Source organism: Daldinia childiae (genome assembly GCF_008694065.1).
Source record: "Daldinia childiae strain JS-1345 chromosome Unknown Scaffold10, whole genome shotgun sequence".
Taxonomy (NCBI): Eukaryota; Fungi; Ascomycota; class Sordariomycetes; order Xylariales; family Hypoxylaceae; genus Daldinia; species Daldinia childiae.
The window spans coordinates 10,871-25,701 of NW_022984651.1; the positions used below are offsets into that span (position 1 = coordinate 10,871).

General features: G+C 45.1%; 5 protein-coding genes across 5 annotated transcripts; 1 reads left to right on the plus strand and 4 right to left on the minus strand.

Moving 5' to 3' along the window:
- Window positions 1-858: 858 nt before the first annotated feature.
- On the minus strand, window positions 859-2,220 carry GL218_07746 (putative epoxide hydrolase; the record flags this gene model as incomplete). The annotated part of the gene is made up of 4 exons (XM_033584519.1): window positions 859-936; window positions 987-1,266; window positions 1,327-1,516; window positions 1,569-2,220. The coding sequence occupies 4 exons, from the start codon at window positions 2,218-2,220 to the stop codon at window positions 859-861; spliced, it is 1,200 nt and encodes a 399-aa protein (XP_033441201.1).
- A 606-nt stretch (window positions 2,221-2,826) lies between these two features.
- Window positions 2,827-4,209, minus strand: GL218_07747 (3-oxo-Delta(4,5)-steroid 5-beta-reductase; the record flags this gene model as incomplete). Its single annotated transcript, XM_033584520.1, has 5 exons — window positions 2,827-3,399; window positions 3,470-3,640; window positions 3,687-3,817; window positions 3,875-4,100; window positions 4,150-4,209. 5 exons carry the CDS (start codon window positions 4,207-4,209, stop codon window positions 2,827-2,829), a joined length of 1,161 nt encoding a protein of 386 aa, XP_033441202.1.
- Window positions 4,210-5,790: 1,581 nt separating this feature from the next.
- Window positions 5,791-6,887, minus strand: GL218_07748 (uncharacterized protein; the record flags this gene model as incomplete). The annotated part of the gene is made up of 3 exons (XM_033584521.1): window positions 5,791-6,375; window positions 6,433-6,716; window positions 6,785-6,887. 3 exons carry the CDS (start codon window positions 6,885-6,887, stop codon window positions 5,791-5,793), a joined length of 972 nt encoding a protein of 323 aa, XP_033441248.1.
- Window positions 6,888-7,616: 729 nt separating this feature from the next.
- Window positions 7,617-9,448, plus strand: GL218_07749 (Lignostilbene-alpha,beta-dioxygenase isozyme I; the record flags this gene model as incomplete). The annotated part of the gene is made up of 4 exons (XM_033584522.1): window positions 7,617-8,127; window positions 8,228-8,694; window positions 8,769-9,135; window positions 9,201-9,448. 4 exons carry the CDS (start codon window positions 7,617-7,619, stop codon window positions 9,446-9,448), a joined length of 1,593 nt encoding a protein of 530 aa, XP_033441249.1.
- A 624-nt stretch (window positions 9,449-10,072) lies between these two features.
- On the minus strand, window positions 10,073-11,040 carry GL218_07750 (Pisatin demethylase; the record flags this gene model as incomplete). Its single annotated transcript, XM_033584523.1, has 5 exons — window positions 10,073-10,231; window positions 10,295-10,498; window positions 10,548-10,618; window positions 10,683-10,869; window positions 10,933-11,040. 5 exons carry the CDS (start codon window positions 11,038-11,040, stop codon window positions 10,073-10,075), a joined length of 729 nt encoding a protein of 242 aa, XP_033441158.1.
- Between the last annotated feature and the right edge of the window lie 3,791 nt (window positions 11,041-14,831).

Consider the following 14,831-nt stretch of genomic DNA (forward strand, 5'->3'; position numbering starts at 1 on the left):
AATTATTTTAAATTAAAGATTTAAAAATGGTTTAAAAAAGTATATTAAAGTATAATTAATTGGGAAAAAATATGGTTAAAAAAGTATTTTTTTTAAACCATTTTAAATTTCTAATCTAAGCTTATTGAGATAAGTTTGGCCCAAGTTAAAACTAATATTTAAGACAAATCCGGCTGTAAAAGTGGGCATTTATGTTTATTGCATACATAATAGCTTTGGTACCACAGGTTTAAAGTATCAGTTTCTACCATTGACGGCACACAGCCTGGGCTCCCTTCCCTGGCACCCAAAGCAGTCCGAGAAAGGTATTTCAAATCGTTAATGGTCACAGCTTCGTCAGCTGGGATCTCAATATTGAGTCTGTTGTACCCTTTTAATCGTGCCTTGAACTTGCTCCACAGCCTAATATAGAAAGGCTGTGTTTCCATCGTCCTCTCTGCCTCGTCATGTTGCTATGCCACTCTGTAGGAAACCAACTCTCCAACAGTGTTGCTTCCATTACGGTGCTTATATGCATTCCCATTTCAGGTTATTCTCTGTGACCTGGGCTTTGTGTAAGCAGACATTCCTTACGGCTACTTAACTGTTTGACCAAACTCGCAGTTGTCTATAAACTGACAGTAGATTGTAAATGAAATCAATGAGAGGAACTGGACTACAATTAATATTTCATGTTTAGTGGCACTTATTATTTGATCATACCCCGCAGCGTCAACCTGCGTACCTAAATACTTTGCCTGGCCATCAATACTTAACAACCAATACCCACTGCCAACTAAACAACTTCCATCCAATTAAATACCTTTGGAATTAAAACTTTTGTTATTTCTTAAATTTGAAACTAGTTAACCAAAGACCTCATGCTAAAAGTTGTATGAAATCCTCGATATCTTTTAAAAAGGTCGTCGGTTGCTCCAATGCAGCGAAATGCCCTCCCTAAAAGTCCATGTCAGTAATAACAAAACCTGGTGCTGTCGGCATTTTACCTTAGAGTGTGCTTTATAAAATACAAGGTTTGGGTAGACCTGTTCTGCCCAGGCCTTGGGTAAGATAGCCTGCTCGCGTGGAAAAGCCGAATACCCAAGCGGCTTGTTTTTCGAGATAGGGAGCGCGGCGGATAATCTATCACTACCCACGAGTGCTCGGTATGGATATAGGCTACGTGGATAGGTAGATGTAAACCAGTAAAAGCTGACCATGTACAAGATTGTGTCAAGAGGCAACGGCTCTCGATCATCAACCCACTCTAGGAACTTCTCACCGATCCTAGACTTATTAGCAGGTCGCCTAGAGGATCAGATAGCAACAGAACCACGAGTAACTAACCAAGGGAGCATAGCAAGGGGACTCGAAGATAGAGCCAATCCGATTGTGGCGGGACGGGTCCCATGCTCGAAAGCGTACGCCGAGCCCGTTTTTTGCCACACCTCTGCCCTTTCAAGTTGCTGACGCTCTTCAATGCTTAGCTTCTCAGTGGTGTCTACCTCATCTTCTAGGTTTAAGCTAAGTATATTGACTGGAAATTTTTAGCGAGTTAAAGATTATTTGGATAGTCTTGTGTTACTTACCATGGAAAGCTCTGCATTCGCTGAACCGGGTAGACATCAGTCGAGCTAACATGAAGCCGACATCACCACCCTGGGCAACATATCCATGACCGAATCCTAGGTCGATCATAAGCTGGTTCATGGCTCGTGCAGCCTGCTCTAGGGTTACTTCGACGTTCTGGGTAGGACCAGACGAGAGTCCGTAATCTGGTAAGGATGGTACGATGATGTGATAAGGCAGCGTATCCGGTGTGTATTTCTTCACTAACAGCTCCATCATAGGAAGGAACTCAAGGAAAGAACCCGGCCAACCGTGCATAAAGATGATGGGAACTGCATCTTTTCTCAGAGAAAAAAGTGCTGCGAAGTGGATATTGAACCCCCCGACCTCTGGATCTTCAACGTCGATCTTATAGTTCGGGAATGTATTGATGTGCTCCTCGTGTTTACGCCAGTCAAAAGTCCCAAGCCAAGTACTTTTGGCCTGAATCAGCCATTCTCGAGTGACGCCGAATTGGCCGTTGTTCTGTTGGTTCCACCACGTCGTCGGCCCAATCCTAGAGATCCTGATGAGTTCGTTGAAATCTGAAAGATCCTGGTCGGAAACTCGAAATGAGAAGGGTGTGGGCTTCCCCGGAATGTTCGCCGGCAGGTGGGAAAAGTGATGTGCCATCGCGATGTTGGCCTTTCGGATATAGAAGCCCGTGCTATAGGAGGAAACCAGAAGGCAACCTTTTTACAGGTTGCCTATAGTTATATGTACGTTTCCGGTCCTTAGAGGAAGCTTTGTAATCAATTAACCTGGGAGGATATAAGAACCCGAGAGTCCGAAAAGGCAAAAGGAAACCACAGAGCATCATAGATCCGACATATCCGGTCCTATCCTAGTGCTACGGCAGATGAATTCTTGTGTTAAGCGGTGTGAACATATCGTGGCCAGAGTTAGATCACTTGGCGTGCCGAGCAACTTGGGAATACGTTGTAAGGGGCAGTGATCTCGTGGTCAGTATGTATTCAGAGTAGTAGGCTAATGAGACGTATAAAATATAGTAATCGTTCTCAACTGTATTCTCGTTTCAAGTTAATTGATTTGGCCGAAGCTCCTACTTCTCTGAATATTATCTAGCTCATAGCCAATCTCATGGATGAGCCCCTTTTGTCCTAGCATACAGTTGAAAAGTCTGAAATGGACAATTTCAAAGTCGCGTATTTCCGTAAAGTCACTACAACTACATAGCGATTCATCAAATATAGTACAGTGTCAATACAAATGGTAGACTTAGGGTAGGAACTTCGCCCTTCTCAACCGGTCAAAAGCCACCAGGAAACCCTTGCCGACGTCCATGGTTTCTTGAAACCCAATCTCTCGAGAGGCACCTAGATCATAATCTATTCGCAGTGGAAGAGACAAAGCTGTGTCGAGAATATCCCACTGCATATTCTCTAGAACATCTCCCTTAAGCCCGTTATCTTTGGCCCATGCCGACCACAAGTATTTCTGTGCCAATAGCCACTTTGTACCCTGAAGCTCCCCTGCAACTTGTGCCGATGGTCCAACACCTTTCAGGCCAAAGTAGTTGCAGACGATAGGCCATTTAACCTTCCAAGAGGTCCCTTCACCGTCCGCAACATTGAACGAGCGCCCATGTGTCTTATCACCATGTAACGACGTATATATATGAAAATGCGCAACTACATCTTGGGATGAGTCTGAGTGCAACGCTTCCCAAGATCCCGGAGTTCCCGGGAAAGCACAGGTAGCCCCAGCACCTTTCACCGAGCGATAGAAAGCGATGAATAGCCCAAGTGAGTGAGCTATACTCATGGCATTATGATGGGGAGTAAACCCAGGCTAGAATCCATCAAGAAGTGGTCAGTTAAACTTGAACGATAGAGGTGAGAATTTCCGGATTTATTAATACCAGGTAAGAAGGTCTGATTTCAGACCACTGCCAAGAACTCCCAGCAGCATGTCTAATCATAACATCGTAGACTGCATAGTAGAAGATTTTAGAAGCATAAGGCTCCGGGAGACGAGGAAGATCTTCTTTCCAAGGTGCAGGTGGCCATGGTACCCCGGCTGTGGCGTAACCCTTTTGAAGTAAGAATCAGTATTCGCACGAGTAAGATAATGCTTACCTTTCCACCAGTCTGGAGCGTAAAGAATTTCATCCTTGGACACAGTTTCTTGAGTGCTAGGAGTGCGTGATCGACAAGAGCTGAATTCAACCTCACTAGTTCCTCAGCGGTACGTCCATGTCCAGTATATGCTACCAAAACGCGTTAAACAACGGAGATGATTACAGCCGTATAGAGTTGCGACCTACCAACAAAATAGACATGTGTTACTTCGCCAATAGCCGGGATTGTCTCCAGCGTTTGTCTAGTTTGATCCTTGTCAAGGAGATCGATGCCAGTGTATATCTCCAATCGAGGGTCATCAGGAAGGTATGCTGTCTCTCTGGACAGGGGCCGGTTACTCAAGCCTAGTACACGAGAGAATGTGTTCTTTGATGGATATGAGAGACATTCACGCATCAAAGGCCAACCAGTCTAAATGTAGAATCAGCTCGGCATATGACAGAAATTTGATAGCTCTTACAATTCCTGATGCCCCAAAGATGAGCGCTACATCCTTAGAGTCTAAACTATTTGAACACATAATGAGAATGTAAAACAATTATAGTAAGAATTAAAGCTGTACTTCGATGATTAAATGAAGTTAAAAGATGGATTTTATATAATAGCATATTGGTTCAAATCCGACAAGATAAACTGGAGGCAACCTTTCGGGTTACACAATAGCCCGAGTATACATAACTGTGCACCTATCGTTACTTTTCAATCGGCTAAACAACGTTCCATACCAAGGTATTAGTGAATGCAAAAGCCTCTAACATACTTCGTACCTGGTAAAGATTCTAGTGAATCCACCCTTCCCTTTAAAATCTTGAATACTCCTTTATCTCATTACACATTCCTACAGTACTCAGCTACGCTACTGACTGCATACACTGTTATGTAGTAGGTTGATAAAAGCTACCTACATGTATCTACGTAAACTGTAAACTTAAAATTGATCTAATTACAACTCTTATGATTTCTTTTTAGTTTACAGCTGTACACGACGATACTGAGATATTTAGTTCGCTATATATCATCATCTTAATATAATCCTAGGACGCATTATGCAAATTCGTTTTCAATGTATCCTATATAGTAAGATTTGCTCTTGAAGAAGATAGCGCTGCATACTTTTGTGTGCACTCGGAGACTTTCGTATGCTCGGAGACTTTCTCGGAGACTGTCTTTCACCCGGTGCCGAGAACTCTCGTGTACCCGAAACTTTGTATATCCAGGCTTTTAATATAAAGGAGTAACAAATCAGCCAGTAAGAGACACTAACAAATACATCATACTATCATCATTACTTCTCATATTACTTTTTAAATTTACTATCATGTCTCTAAAAGAAATCCTTCATGGAACAGCTACCGGTTGGATCTCTGATTTGGAGAGTAGGTCATTAGATAATGTCGTATCGAGATGGACCGACGATATCCACTATACAGTTCACCCAGATACAGAGGGTGTATTTCCGATGACTCGAGAACAGTTAGTGGCAAATGCTATCCTTTCTATGAGAGGTGGATATGTAGTGAGTGAGAAATATGAGAAGTTGATACTGATGTAGCGATTTCAATCTAGATTTCGAACGTACGACCGAGCATCGGGATTTTTCAAGATGTTGGTGGAATTTAAGATCACCATCAACGAGATATATACAGACCTAGAAAAGAGGACAGTGACAATGCTTTGTAGCAGTAAAGGGCTATTGGAAACCGGGCCGTACGGCACTGATTATGTATTTGTTCTTACTATGACGGAAGATGGAAAGAAGATTAAAAAGTTGTCTGAATGGCCAGACTTTCACAAGGTCCAAGCAGTCCTTAACAAGACGCTTAGTTAGAGCTTTACTATTTGAGTTGTGTCCCACTTACACAAGAGATGTACCTCTTTAGCTACCACCACCAACTATGTGTAACTATCCCTCTTAGCTAAAGCTACTGTGAGTGCTAGCTGCTATAGTTAGCTCGAAATTTGAGTAACTTCAAATGTAATCGTAGTGAGATGTATGTATGTAGGTGACAAGGGCTATAGGGCTTGGAAATGAGGTTCTATGCAACTAATAATTTTCTTTGGTCCTAACGTCTATGAAGATTTTCTTTCTCCTTTTTACCAGTCATGTACCCAAATAAACATGCTTTTGAAGAAACGCTATGGCTTGCCTGACATATTGGTATTGAGGGTCTTCGGGTTCTAACCCTAGATCGAAGCCGTGCGAAGCGTCTGGAACAAGAGCAATCCCGGTGTCCACCCCAAGATCCTTCAACTTCTGTGATGCTTGCTCACTGAGCCGAGACGGGATCATGGGATCCGCTATTCCATGAATAAAAAAGGTAGGCGGGAAATTCGACGAGAAAGTGTGCACTGGGTCGACGCGATCCAAGTCACCATCTTGCACGATCTTTGCCAGATGGCTCCCGTCCTTTAAAGCGCTGAAAAGCCACGCGTTACGAGGATTGGTCAGGTCAGGGGGCGGAAGTCCCTTCTTGGGTCTCTCCTGTGATTTTTCTGGTTTGGGAGCCGACTCAAGTGAGCTTCCCGTATTTGTTTGGACTGGTTCGTCAAAGATCTTGTTAAGAAACTCGCCAGGCATGGCAGGCAGCTGAGCCAGCATTGGTAATGGAGCAGACCAGAAACTATCCTTGAACAGCTTCGCGCCATAGAAGTCCACAATGGCGATGGGAGGGTCGACTTCTTGACCCTACAATGTCATCAATCAGTAGGAAATCAGGATAGAACTCTGTTAGATGGCACTGACAAGACAAAGTGCCAAAGTTGCTCCAGCTGAATATCCTAGGGTCATAACCTTCGTGGGATCAACCAAAACCCCATCGTTGGCTAAAAGACCAGAAAGCTTCTCCTTGCACCAGCGATAAGCGTCTTTCGCATCTTTCTCGGGACCATCGTAAAGTGACACCTGGGGGCAGAGGGAGTAGTCGGCCGAGACGACGACAAAACCGGCGTCTACGAGATCTCTAATCGGTTGAGAGGCAACTCCGAACCGAGAGCCAATGACAAATCCCCCACCATGAAATAAAAGAACTGTATTAGAGCGGCGATCAGTATGCTTCTTCGATCTCTTCCGTGAGGGGCTGAGGAAATGAGCCTACCAACTGGTCTTGATGCGTATGGACTGCTTGTACCCCACCAGGCCGTCAAGTCTACTGCCTCACCGCCGTCGACGGTCTTGTATGTGAAAGTCTTCTCCTGCATTGTAATATTCTCTACCAGATATTTAAGACGTCTCACCGTTGAAAATATGTCCGGTTTTTGTCTGCTGTTACAATATGTAGATCCCTTTCCATTGCCCACAATCTAGATTCCTAGATTCCTTTCCGTCCTAGATCAATACAACAATAGTTGAGCTAAGCGTATTCGATCCTATAGTAAGTGAATGCAACATTTGCTGACCAAACTAACCTACGGGGAAGAAAACGTAGCTTGATTGTGACTAAGGTGTGCGTGGTATGGAACTGGTGTTCGCTCTCCTAATATGATAGTTGATGTTACAATTGTACGTGCATGTGGGTAACTATCAAGCTAATAACTACCGGCAGGGCAGGGTCCGAGGGAGTGTCAAGTCGCAACCCGACACTAGGCACTAGCAATTAGCAATCCATGCATGCCAGGTATGTCGGGTCCCATCGGTGTCGGGTTGGCGGCTCCTCCGTGAGGTTCAGCGGCATTCATGATACCGGTATCCATTTCTATCTTACTACACTTTACACCACAAAAATAACTACCCTTAAATATACATATGTACATAGTAACTAGGCCTTTACCTACACGAAGTTGGATGGAGTAACCATCTATTACCTAGTCCAGGATTGCTTATAAACCCTAGGTATCTAACGTATAAGTTACAACTTTGCAATCTTCCAGGCTTTCCAAGTGACTAGAGAATAGTTCATTAGTTACGGACTCGTATCCATCAAAATCAACATGTCCGAAACTCACATTCCTGACCTAAGGGCTGTCGAGGCCGTGCTTGAATTGCAACCGGAGACAAAGTACCCTGAAACCCCCTTTTTTACCGGACCTGAGGCGCCGTGTCGTTTCGAGGCCGAGGTATACAACTGTGTTGTACGCGGGGAGATACCTAAGCAGATCGACGGCACTTACTATCGCTGTATGCCTGACCAATTATGGAGTCCGATGTATGAAGACGATGTCTTCATCAACGGCGATGGTGCAATCGACGCCGTGCGCATCAAGGATGGCCATGCAGACTTCAAGCAAAAGTTCGTTCGAACTGAGAGGTTCGTTATCGAGCGAGCTGCGCGTAAATCTGTCTTTGGCAAATATCGAAATCGATATACCGACGACATTCGCGTGCGGCACAAGATCCACTCTACCGCGAATACGCATGTGATCTACTTCGAGAAACAGCTCCTGGCTCTGAAGGAAGACTCTCTCCCTTACGCAATGAATCCAGATTCGCTAAAGACTATAGGTAAGCAATATCAGGATTCAGTCCACACAGCTCTTGCTTCCTTCCGTATCGATATAACTGTAGTCTACCCGTCATGGGTCTAACTTGTGTGACATACAAGGCGTTTACGACTTCCACGGGCAGTATACCTCTCCAACCTTTACTGCTCATCCCAAAATCGATCCCCACACGGGCGAACTTATCACCATGGGCTATGAAGCAAAGGGTGACATGACGACGGACATAGCCTATTTCCTCTTTAACAAGGACGGAAAAAAGCTCGAAGAGTTCTGGTTCAATGCACCATATTCTGGAATGATGCACGACATGGGAGCTACAGATCACTGGGTAATCTTTGTCCTCACTCCGCTAGCGGCGGTCTCGATGGATCTTTTGAAACAAGGTCATAAACACTTTGCCTGGGATAAGGAGAAGCCTCTCATGTTTGGCATTGTCCCACGCCGGAATCCTCGATTGGAGGATGTGAAGTGGTTTGAGAACAAGAACGCATTCTACGGCCACACCGGTAATGCCTTCGAAAAAGACGGTTGTATTTACCTCGACGCACCACTGACGTATCAGAATAAAGTAAGCAGGAAATACTTGATATCACACCTACACCATCTAGAATAAATAAAAGTCAATACTAATGAACGGTTCAGTTCTGGTTCTTCCCTCCAGTAGGAGAAGATATGCACACGACCGAAACGGCAAAACCCCCCCAAACCGGCCCTGTCAGCCATTACGTACGTTGGAAATTAGACCCAAATGCTACTACTCTCAAGGTCGAGCCTGTCGAAATGGTAGATCTAGATGGAGAAATGCCGAAAGTTGATTCGCGCTACGACACCAAGCCGTACAAGTATTTCTTCTTGGCGATGCACAACCCTACCGCTAAGGAGGAACCAGTCGGTGGTAGCTACAATGCCATTGCAAAGTGTAATGTCGACGATGGGACATACGAGTACTGGTATGCAGGTACCGGTATTGCCGTGCACGAGGTGGCGTTCATCCCGAGACATCAAGATGGTAAGCGAACCCACCCCCTTTTTTTTCTGCGGAGGTCCCTTACTAACCTAGCTTTCCTTCCCAAGCTCCCGAGGCCGACGGATACCTAGTCTCGATAGTTAATAGGCGCGATACACTACTAACGAATATCATCATTCTGGATACGCTTGATATGGAAAAAGGCCCTGTTGCGGTTATTGAGCTCCCATTCAGACTTCGGAATGGGATTCACGGCTCATGGGTGGATGGGAAAGATCTGCCTGGGGCTGAGGATTTGTGTGATATGCATGGCGTCACAGATGAGATCAAAGCCGAGTTCGGAAATAAACCTTGACTAGTCAAAATAACTTTACAATTAAAGGGCAATATATGGCTATCCATGTGCGTACAGCAAATTTGATTACAATATATAAGTTTGTAAGGTGGAAGTAGATATGTAGGGCTATAATTAGGGCCGTAGGTTCATAGATTGTAGGTCGGTATAACTCATGAGGATTATTTGACTTGATATTACATCCACTAAGCATCAATTTTCTGCGTTATACCGTTCTCTTAGATTTATAGGAATAAAAGTCTACTTCGAGAATAAATCATTAGCACACTGTAGCCACTACCGCTATATCCTATTCACCAACCAAGTTTTCGTTGTCAAAAGGTACACATCTATCTCCTCATACAAACTTGTATATATTGTCCTATATTAAGAGAAATACTTTTAGGCGTTATGCAACCAAGTAAATTATTGTTTCCCGTCTCTATATTCCATTATTTATCCGCAGACAATCTAACCATAGTCGTTTTCCGTTCTAATATTTCTAAGACATATATGCATACATTCGGTCGGGATATGCGGCCATCTAACTACATGGCACATATTGCTTCCATTTTCATGGGGAACTCTATATTATAAATCCCGCCTCGAACGGTCCGCAGCTCAGATCATGCTATATCGAAGCTGTCAGGCCTGTTTAGAACCTAGGTCATTAGATGTACCATTTCTAGCGCTGACTCGAACGAAAAACTCGCTCGAGAAAGCAAACCAGCCTGTGGTGATTATCCACGGGTTCTGCGGATAGCAGATTTCCACGTTGAAATCGCGGAAAAGTGTTGGGATTAACTGGTAGGCGGCTTAGTACTATGCACATCATCTTTGAAGAGTTACGGATCGGGTATGACGCACTCTGGATATCTCCATCATTGCTAAGTTCTTTCCGAGGCAGGTCCGGCTGCCGAAACCGAAGCTTCCCAAGCACTCCTCCATCAGCTTTGCCTTATCCGAAGCCGTAGTTTTCTTTAGCCATCGCTCAGGGCGGAATTCTTCGCAATCTGAACCGTAGATCCCCGCGTTTCGATGGAGCGCCCATCCGTTCGTGCCCATGATGGTCTAAAACTCGAGTCAGCATCATATCTACCGACGGCGGAATGTATCGTACCCCCGCAGGAATGTAAACGCCATCGATGTTAGCCCCTCCTGGCGGGGCAATCCGAGGAAGCTGATATCCCACTATGTATAATTAGACTTGACATTGAGGACATAAAACTGTAGACTAATACGTTGCAGGACGTACCGGCTGGGTAAAGCCTGAGAGCCTCCTTAACTACCAGTTGAAAATAGGAAAGTTCCTGGGCCTCCTGAAAGGTTACGATAGGCGATAGTTTGTTCGACCTCGTGGCATTGTCGATTTCCTGCTGCAGCTTCGCGCATACATGTGGATGGCTGCATACATAGTAGATGATCGCCCGCAATGAGATAGCCTGAATAGATGTGTCAATTTACTTTAGGCCTCGGCCAAAGTAACGTAAATAGACGATGCTTACAGTTGTATCTCCTCCAGCCAAAATGAGATTCGCAATCTCGATCATCTTCTGCCGCTCGTGTACCTCGCTTCCATCCGGATTCTTCATCGTCTTGATAAATCGAACCATATTATCGTGTTGGTCTGTAGTTGGATTGCCTAGCTTCGCAATAATTCTCTATTGCGCATAATGGTCAGTCTTCCGACCAGCAGAGTAAAGTAAAGAGAGTTCAGACTGAAATCAAATACCGTCAAAACTTCACCCAGGGGGTTGCTCGACATCTTCTCTCTTGTGTATTTGTATAACGACTTATTAAGAAGCCACTGAACGGGACTGGTGTTGATAACCAGAGCGCGCAACCAGGTCCATCCCAAAACCGCATGCCCAGTCAGAGTCAAGAAAACCCAGTGTCCAAGGTGCTCCTGGTCTGTAGCAGCATCTACATTCCCGAACCAGTCACCGAACCCTAGCTCTCCAATGACGTCAAACGCGAAGTATTGCGTCCATTTAGCTATATCGATAGGCTTCTCCTGCAAGGACCGCATCTGCTGAAAAAATCTATCCAAAACGCGGTCCGTATAGCTACAATAGACACCCGAACAGTGGTGAGCTATAACGCAAAATTGAGAGAAGATTTATTTTGACTCATTTGACTTACCACTGCAGACCTAGTACATAGGACATGGAGTATAACTTGGAAACCCGGCGTCGCTGGCTTCGGTGTCTATGGACATTCGTCTCGGCGAAAGTTGGGTGTTGGATTTTATCAGCCCACCAGGTCTCATACCACTCGTCCTGTAAAGATGAGCTACTATACTAACTGATAGGGAGTCAGCGAGGTTAGACGCTTACCTTGACCCAAGGGCTTCCCGAATGGCTGTAGGCTATACGAATAGCGGAAGGCGACGTTGTCGACAGCTCGTTTGGCGCAATTCGAACGAATTGGCCTAAAGAGATGAGCTTTATATGCATGTGATGACAGAGTACCACTCACCATATTTGCAATGCAACTTAATTACCGTATCGTGCCAATCGCCCCGTGCAACATAGTAAAGTCTCCAAAGGGGACTCACGCTGGCGAGCCACGGGCCTGGGACTTTCCCTAATGGTGAGAGAACCCTCTGCTTGAAGATATAGAGTGCAGACACTGCCAATATGCCGAGAAACGCAGCCGCCAATAATCGCTCAAACCCAAGTGCCCCTAGCCATCTAATTATAACTTCATGATCAAGTGCCATAATTTGTAAAAATATCTCGGACTGCGTAGTTTCGATGTTTTGATAATTATGAGCAAAGAGAGCTGCGGTCGTTGTTTTTGACCAAGCAGCAACGACATTAGAGAGACATTGGTATTATTTTCTCCCATATTTTTAAATACAAAGTCTCTCAACAACAGTTAGTACTAAATAGAATAGAACAACAAACCGTAATCGTTTTCTAAACCCACATAATTCATAATTACCTTTAGGAAGGAAGATGAAGATTCGCTTCGCTCGGGACCCGCGTCGAAGTCTCTAATCCACGGATTTCATATGTATACGTATACACGCATAGGTGTCTCCTTGTTTGCAGCGAATGAGCGACACATTAAGATATGTACGGATAATTAACAGTGCATCTGGCCAAGATAGTCAAGTGCCTAAACACCGTAGTCACTGGTCGGGTTCCGGCGACCCCACCAGCATTCGTAGCTCGGGTTCCGTTCCAACTCCGCCAAGCCCAAACTTCTAGGTACGTCATGTCAGAAATATAGACCAGTCTATGCCGACATTAGAAGCAAATGTAGTGTTACATAATTCCTCCAGGGCCTGCTCTAATGCCCCTTGGTCGGGGCCCGTCTGCCCCTCGCTCGAGCCGGAGATGGTTGTCCTTTACATCATTATTAGCTACAGGTCCCACTAGAGATTATACACCCACTCACCGTTGATGATGCAATAAAGTTCTGAGGTTTCCAATATAGGAAGCAATAGCACCCGAAGCTGACCTTCCAATCTTCATTTGCTGCATCGTCTGCAAGGTTGGTTGATAGCTTTCCAATTCTGCTAGTATACCTGCCGTCGGCCACCGTAAAGCTCGGAGCAGTAATATCATGCCGTTTGATAGAACATACATCCCATCAAAGTAGTTGATATGACTAAGCAGATGATTAGTATTGAGTTCTTTCAATATCGCGAGAGATCTTATGTTGGCGTCTTCGCACTTAAGCGAAAATTCGTGGGCCCTGTCGTTGGACTTCAAAAGATACGGACGCGTGATCAGGATTATATGATCGTAGTATCGCAGGCTGAGGCAGCTAACCGCCCGAAGGTGCGTTGGTGCAGTACGACAATCGGGCTTCAAGTGGAGTGGGAGCGTCTCCAACCAGTTGTTCAATCGGGAGAGCATCTCAGCAACCACAGCTGACCTGTCACTGTCCGGCTGTGATGCATCTAAGTAAAGGCGCGATAATATATCTTCCAAAATGATGCTCAAGCTTGCGGATGCTGCCGCGTAGCCTGGAGGTGTGTAGGGGTTGATACAGAGCTCATCCTAGACCATACTATCAGCAAATGCCACTATGGATGCAGGAAGAGGCAAAGTCTCATACCTTTTCTAACCAATGAATATCTCTCTTACTCGCTGTCCTGGAATCGAGAGGCTGGCCAATGCTACAAGTCAGAATTGTATCCAGAGAATAGAGAGACCACCATAACATGGCCTTTATTTCCTTGACGCGACGTCGCTCTTGAGGTAGGTCCACTGGTCCTTCGTGTAAGCCTAGGGATTGCGCAATACGCTGAGCACATCCGAGTAAAACCCAGCCTGCATTGCGTTCACCCCTGTTAAGGCGACAAAGAGACTATTCGTTCTTAGTGACTACTCTTAAATGCATATTGAATCCACTTACAAATAACATAATTGCCTGGACGCTCTCAAGGCTTCCCTCGGAGACCGTATGGTCTAAATAATAATATGCCTGGTTGAAGGCATGGTCTGAGCCCTCCGCCAGAGCTACCACCGCTAGCATAATCGCTACGCTTGCATTGCTAGACTTTTCTTTTAAGTCGTAAACGGTCTCTACTATATCTTCAAATTGTTCAAAGTTTAAAACATATACAATACTATTAACTTCACGGAAGAATTTCTTAGCGGCGTCGTTAACTTTGGCTTTAGGTGGTAGGTCTCTTGGTACGATCACCGCAACTGGCCTTCCATCCATGTATTCGGAAAGAGGACTCGAAGCGACACTTCCGTTGGTGGACAAGAAATCCGAATGGAATTTCCAGAAGAAGGACGCCCATCCTGACCCGTTATCTAATCCTGTATCGTAGCATCAGCAGGTGTACCTGCAGATAAGGGGGATGTAGTACCCACGAAGGTTATTTGTAGCGTCTGCGATTAGCTTAATATGACGGCCAGTATATTCTAGCGACGAGGGGGACTGTGGAGGTGAAACAACCTGCTCTGTTTTATTGAACGTGTCGATGTCTGCGTGCACAGGAACGGCTTGGAGATTTTGAGGGTCTGAAGGAATGGTTGGAAGATCAGGGACTTGTGATTGACTACTGGATATGATGAATTCTTGAGGTGTCAAGAAAGCGCTAGCTTCTGTGGCCCCTAGTAGGTCATGTCGTGGCTGTATCTGTCCTCGTACAGATGGAGGGTAACCTGTCACCAAGGTTTGTCTTTGCAGCCCCAAACCTGAGGCAACGCGCCGCAGATTTTCAATTTCCAAAGATACGTTAGGGAGAAAATGACGAACGACTGCTGACATCAATTCAAACTGCTCTTTCGAGGTCTGATAGTAGGGACGGGAGCCTTTAGCGCTGCTTGTAGTACATTCTATCCCGGCGTTTGTACATCTCTGGCATGACCCGTTGCGCATTCGGTTGCACTGGAAATTGGTAAACGATATGCCTGATTGGGACCGCTTGGAACAA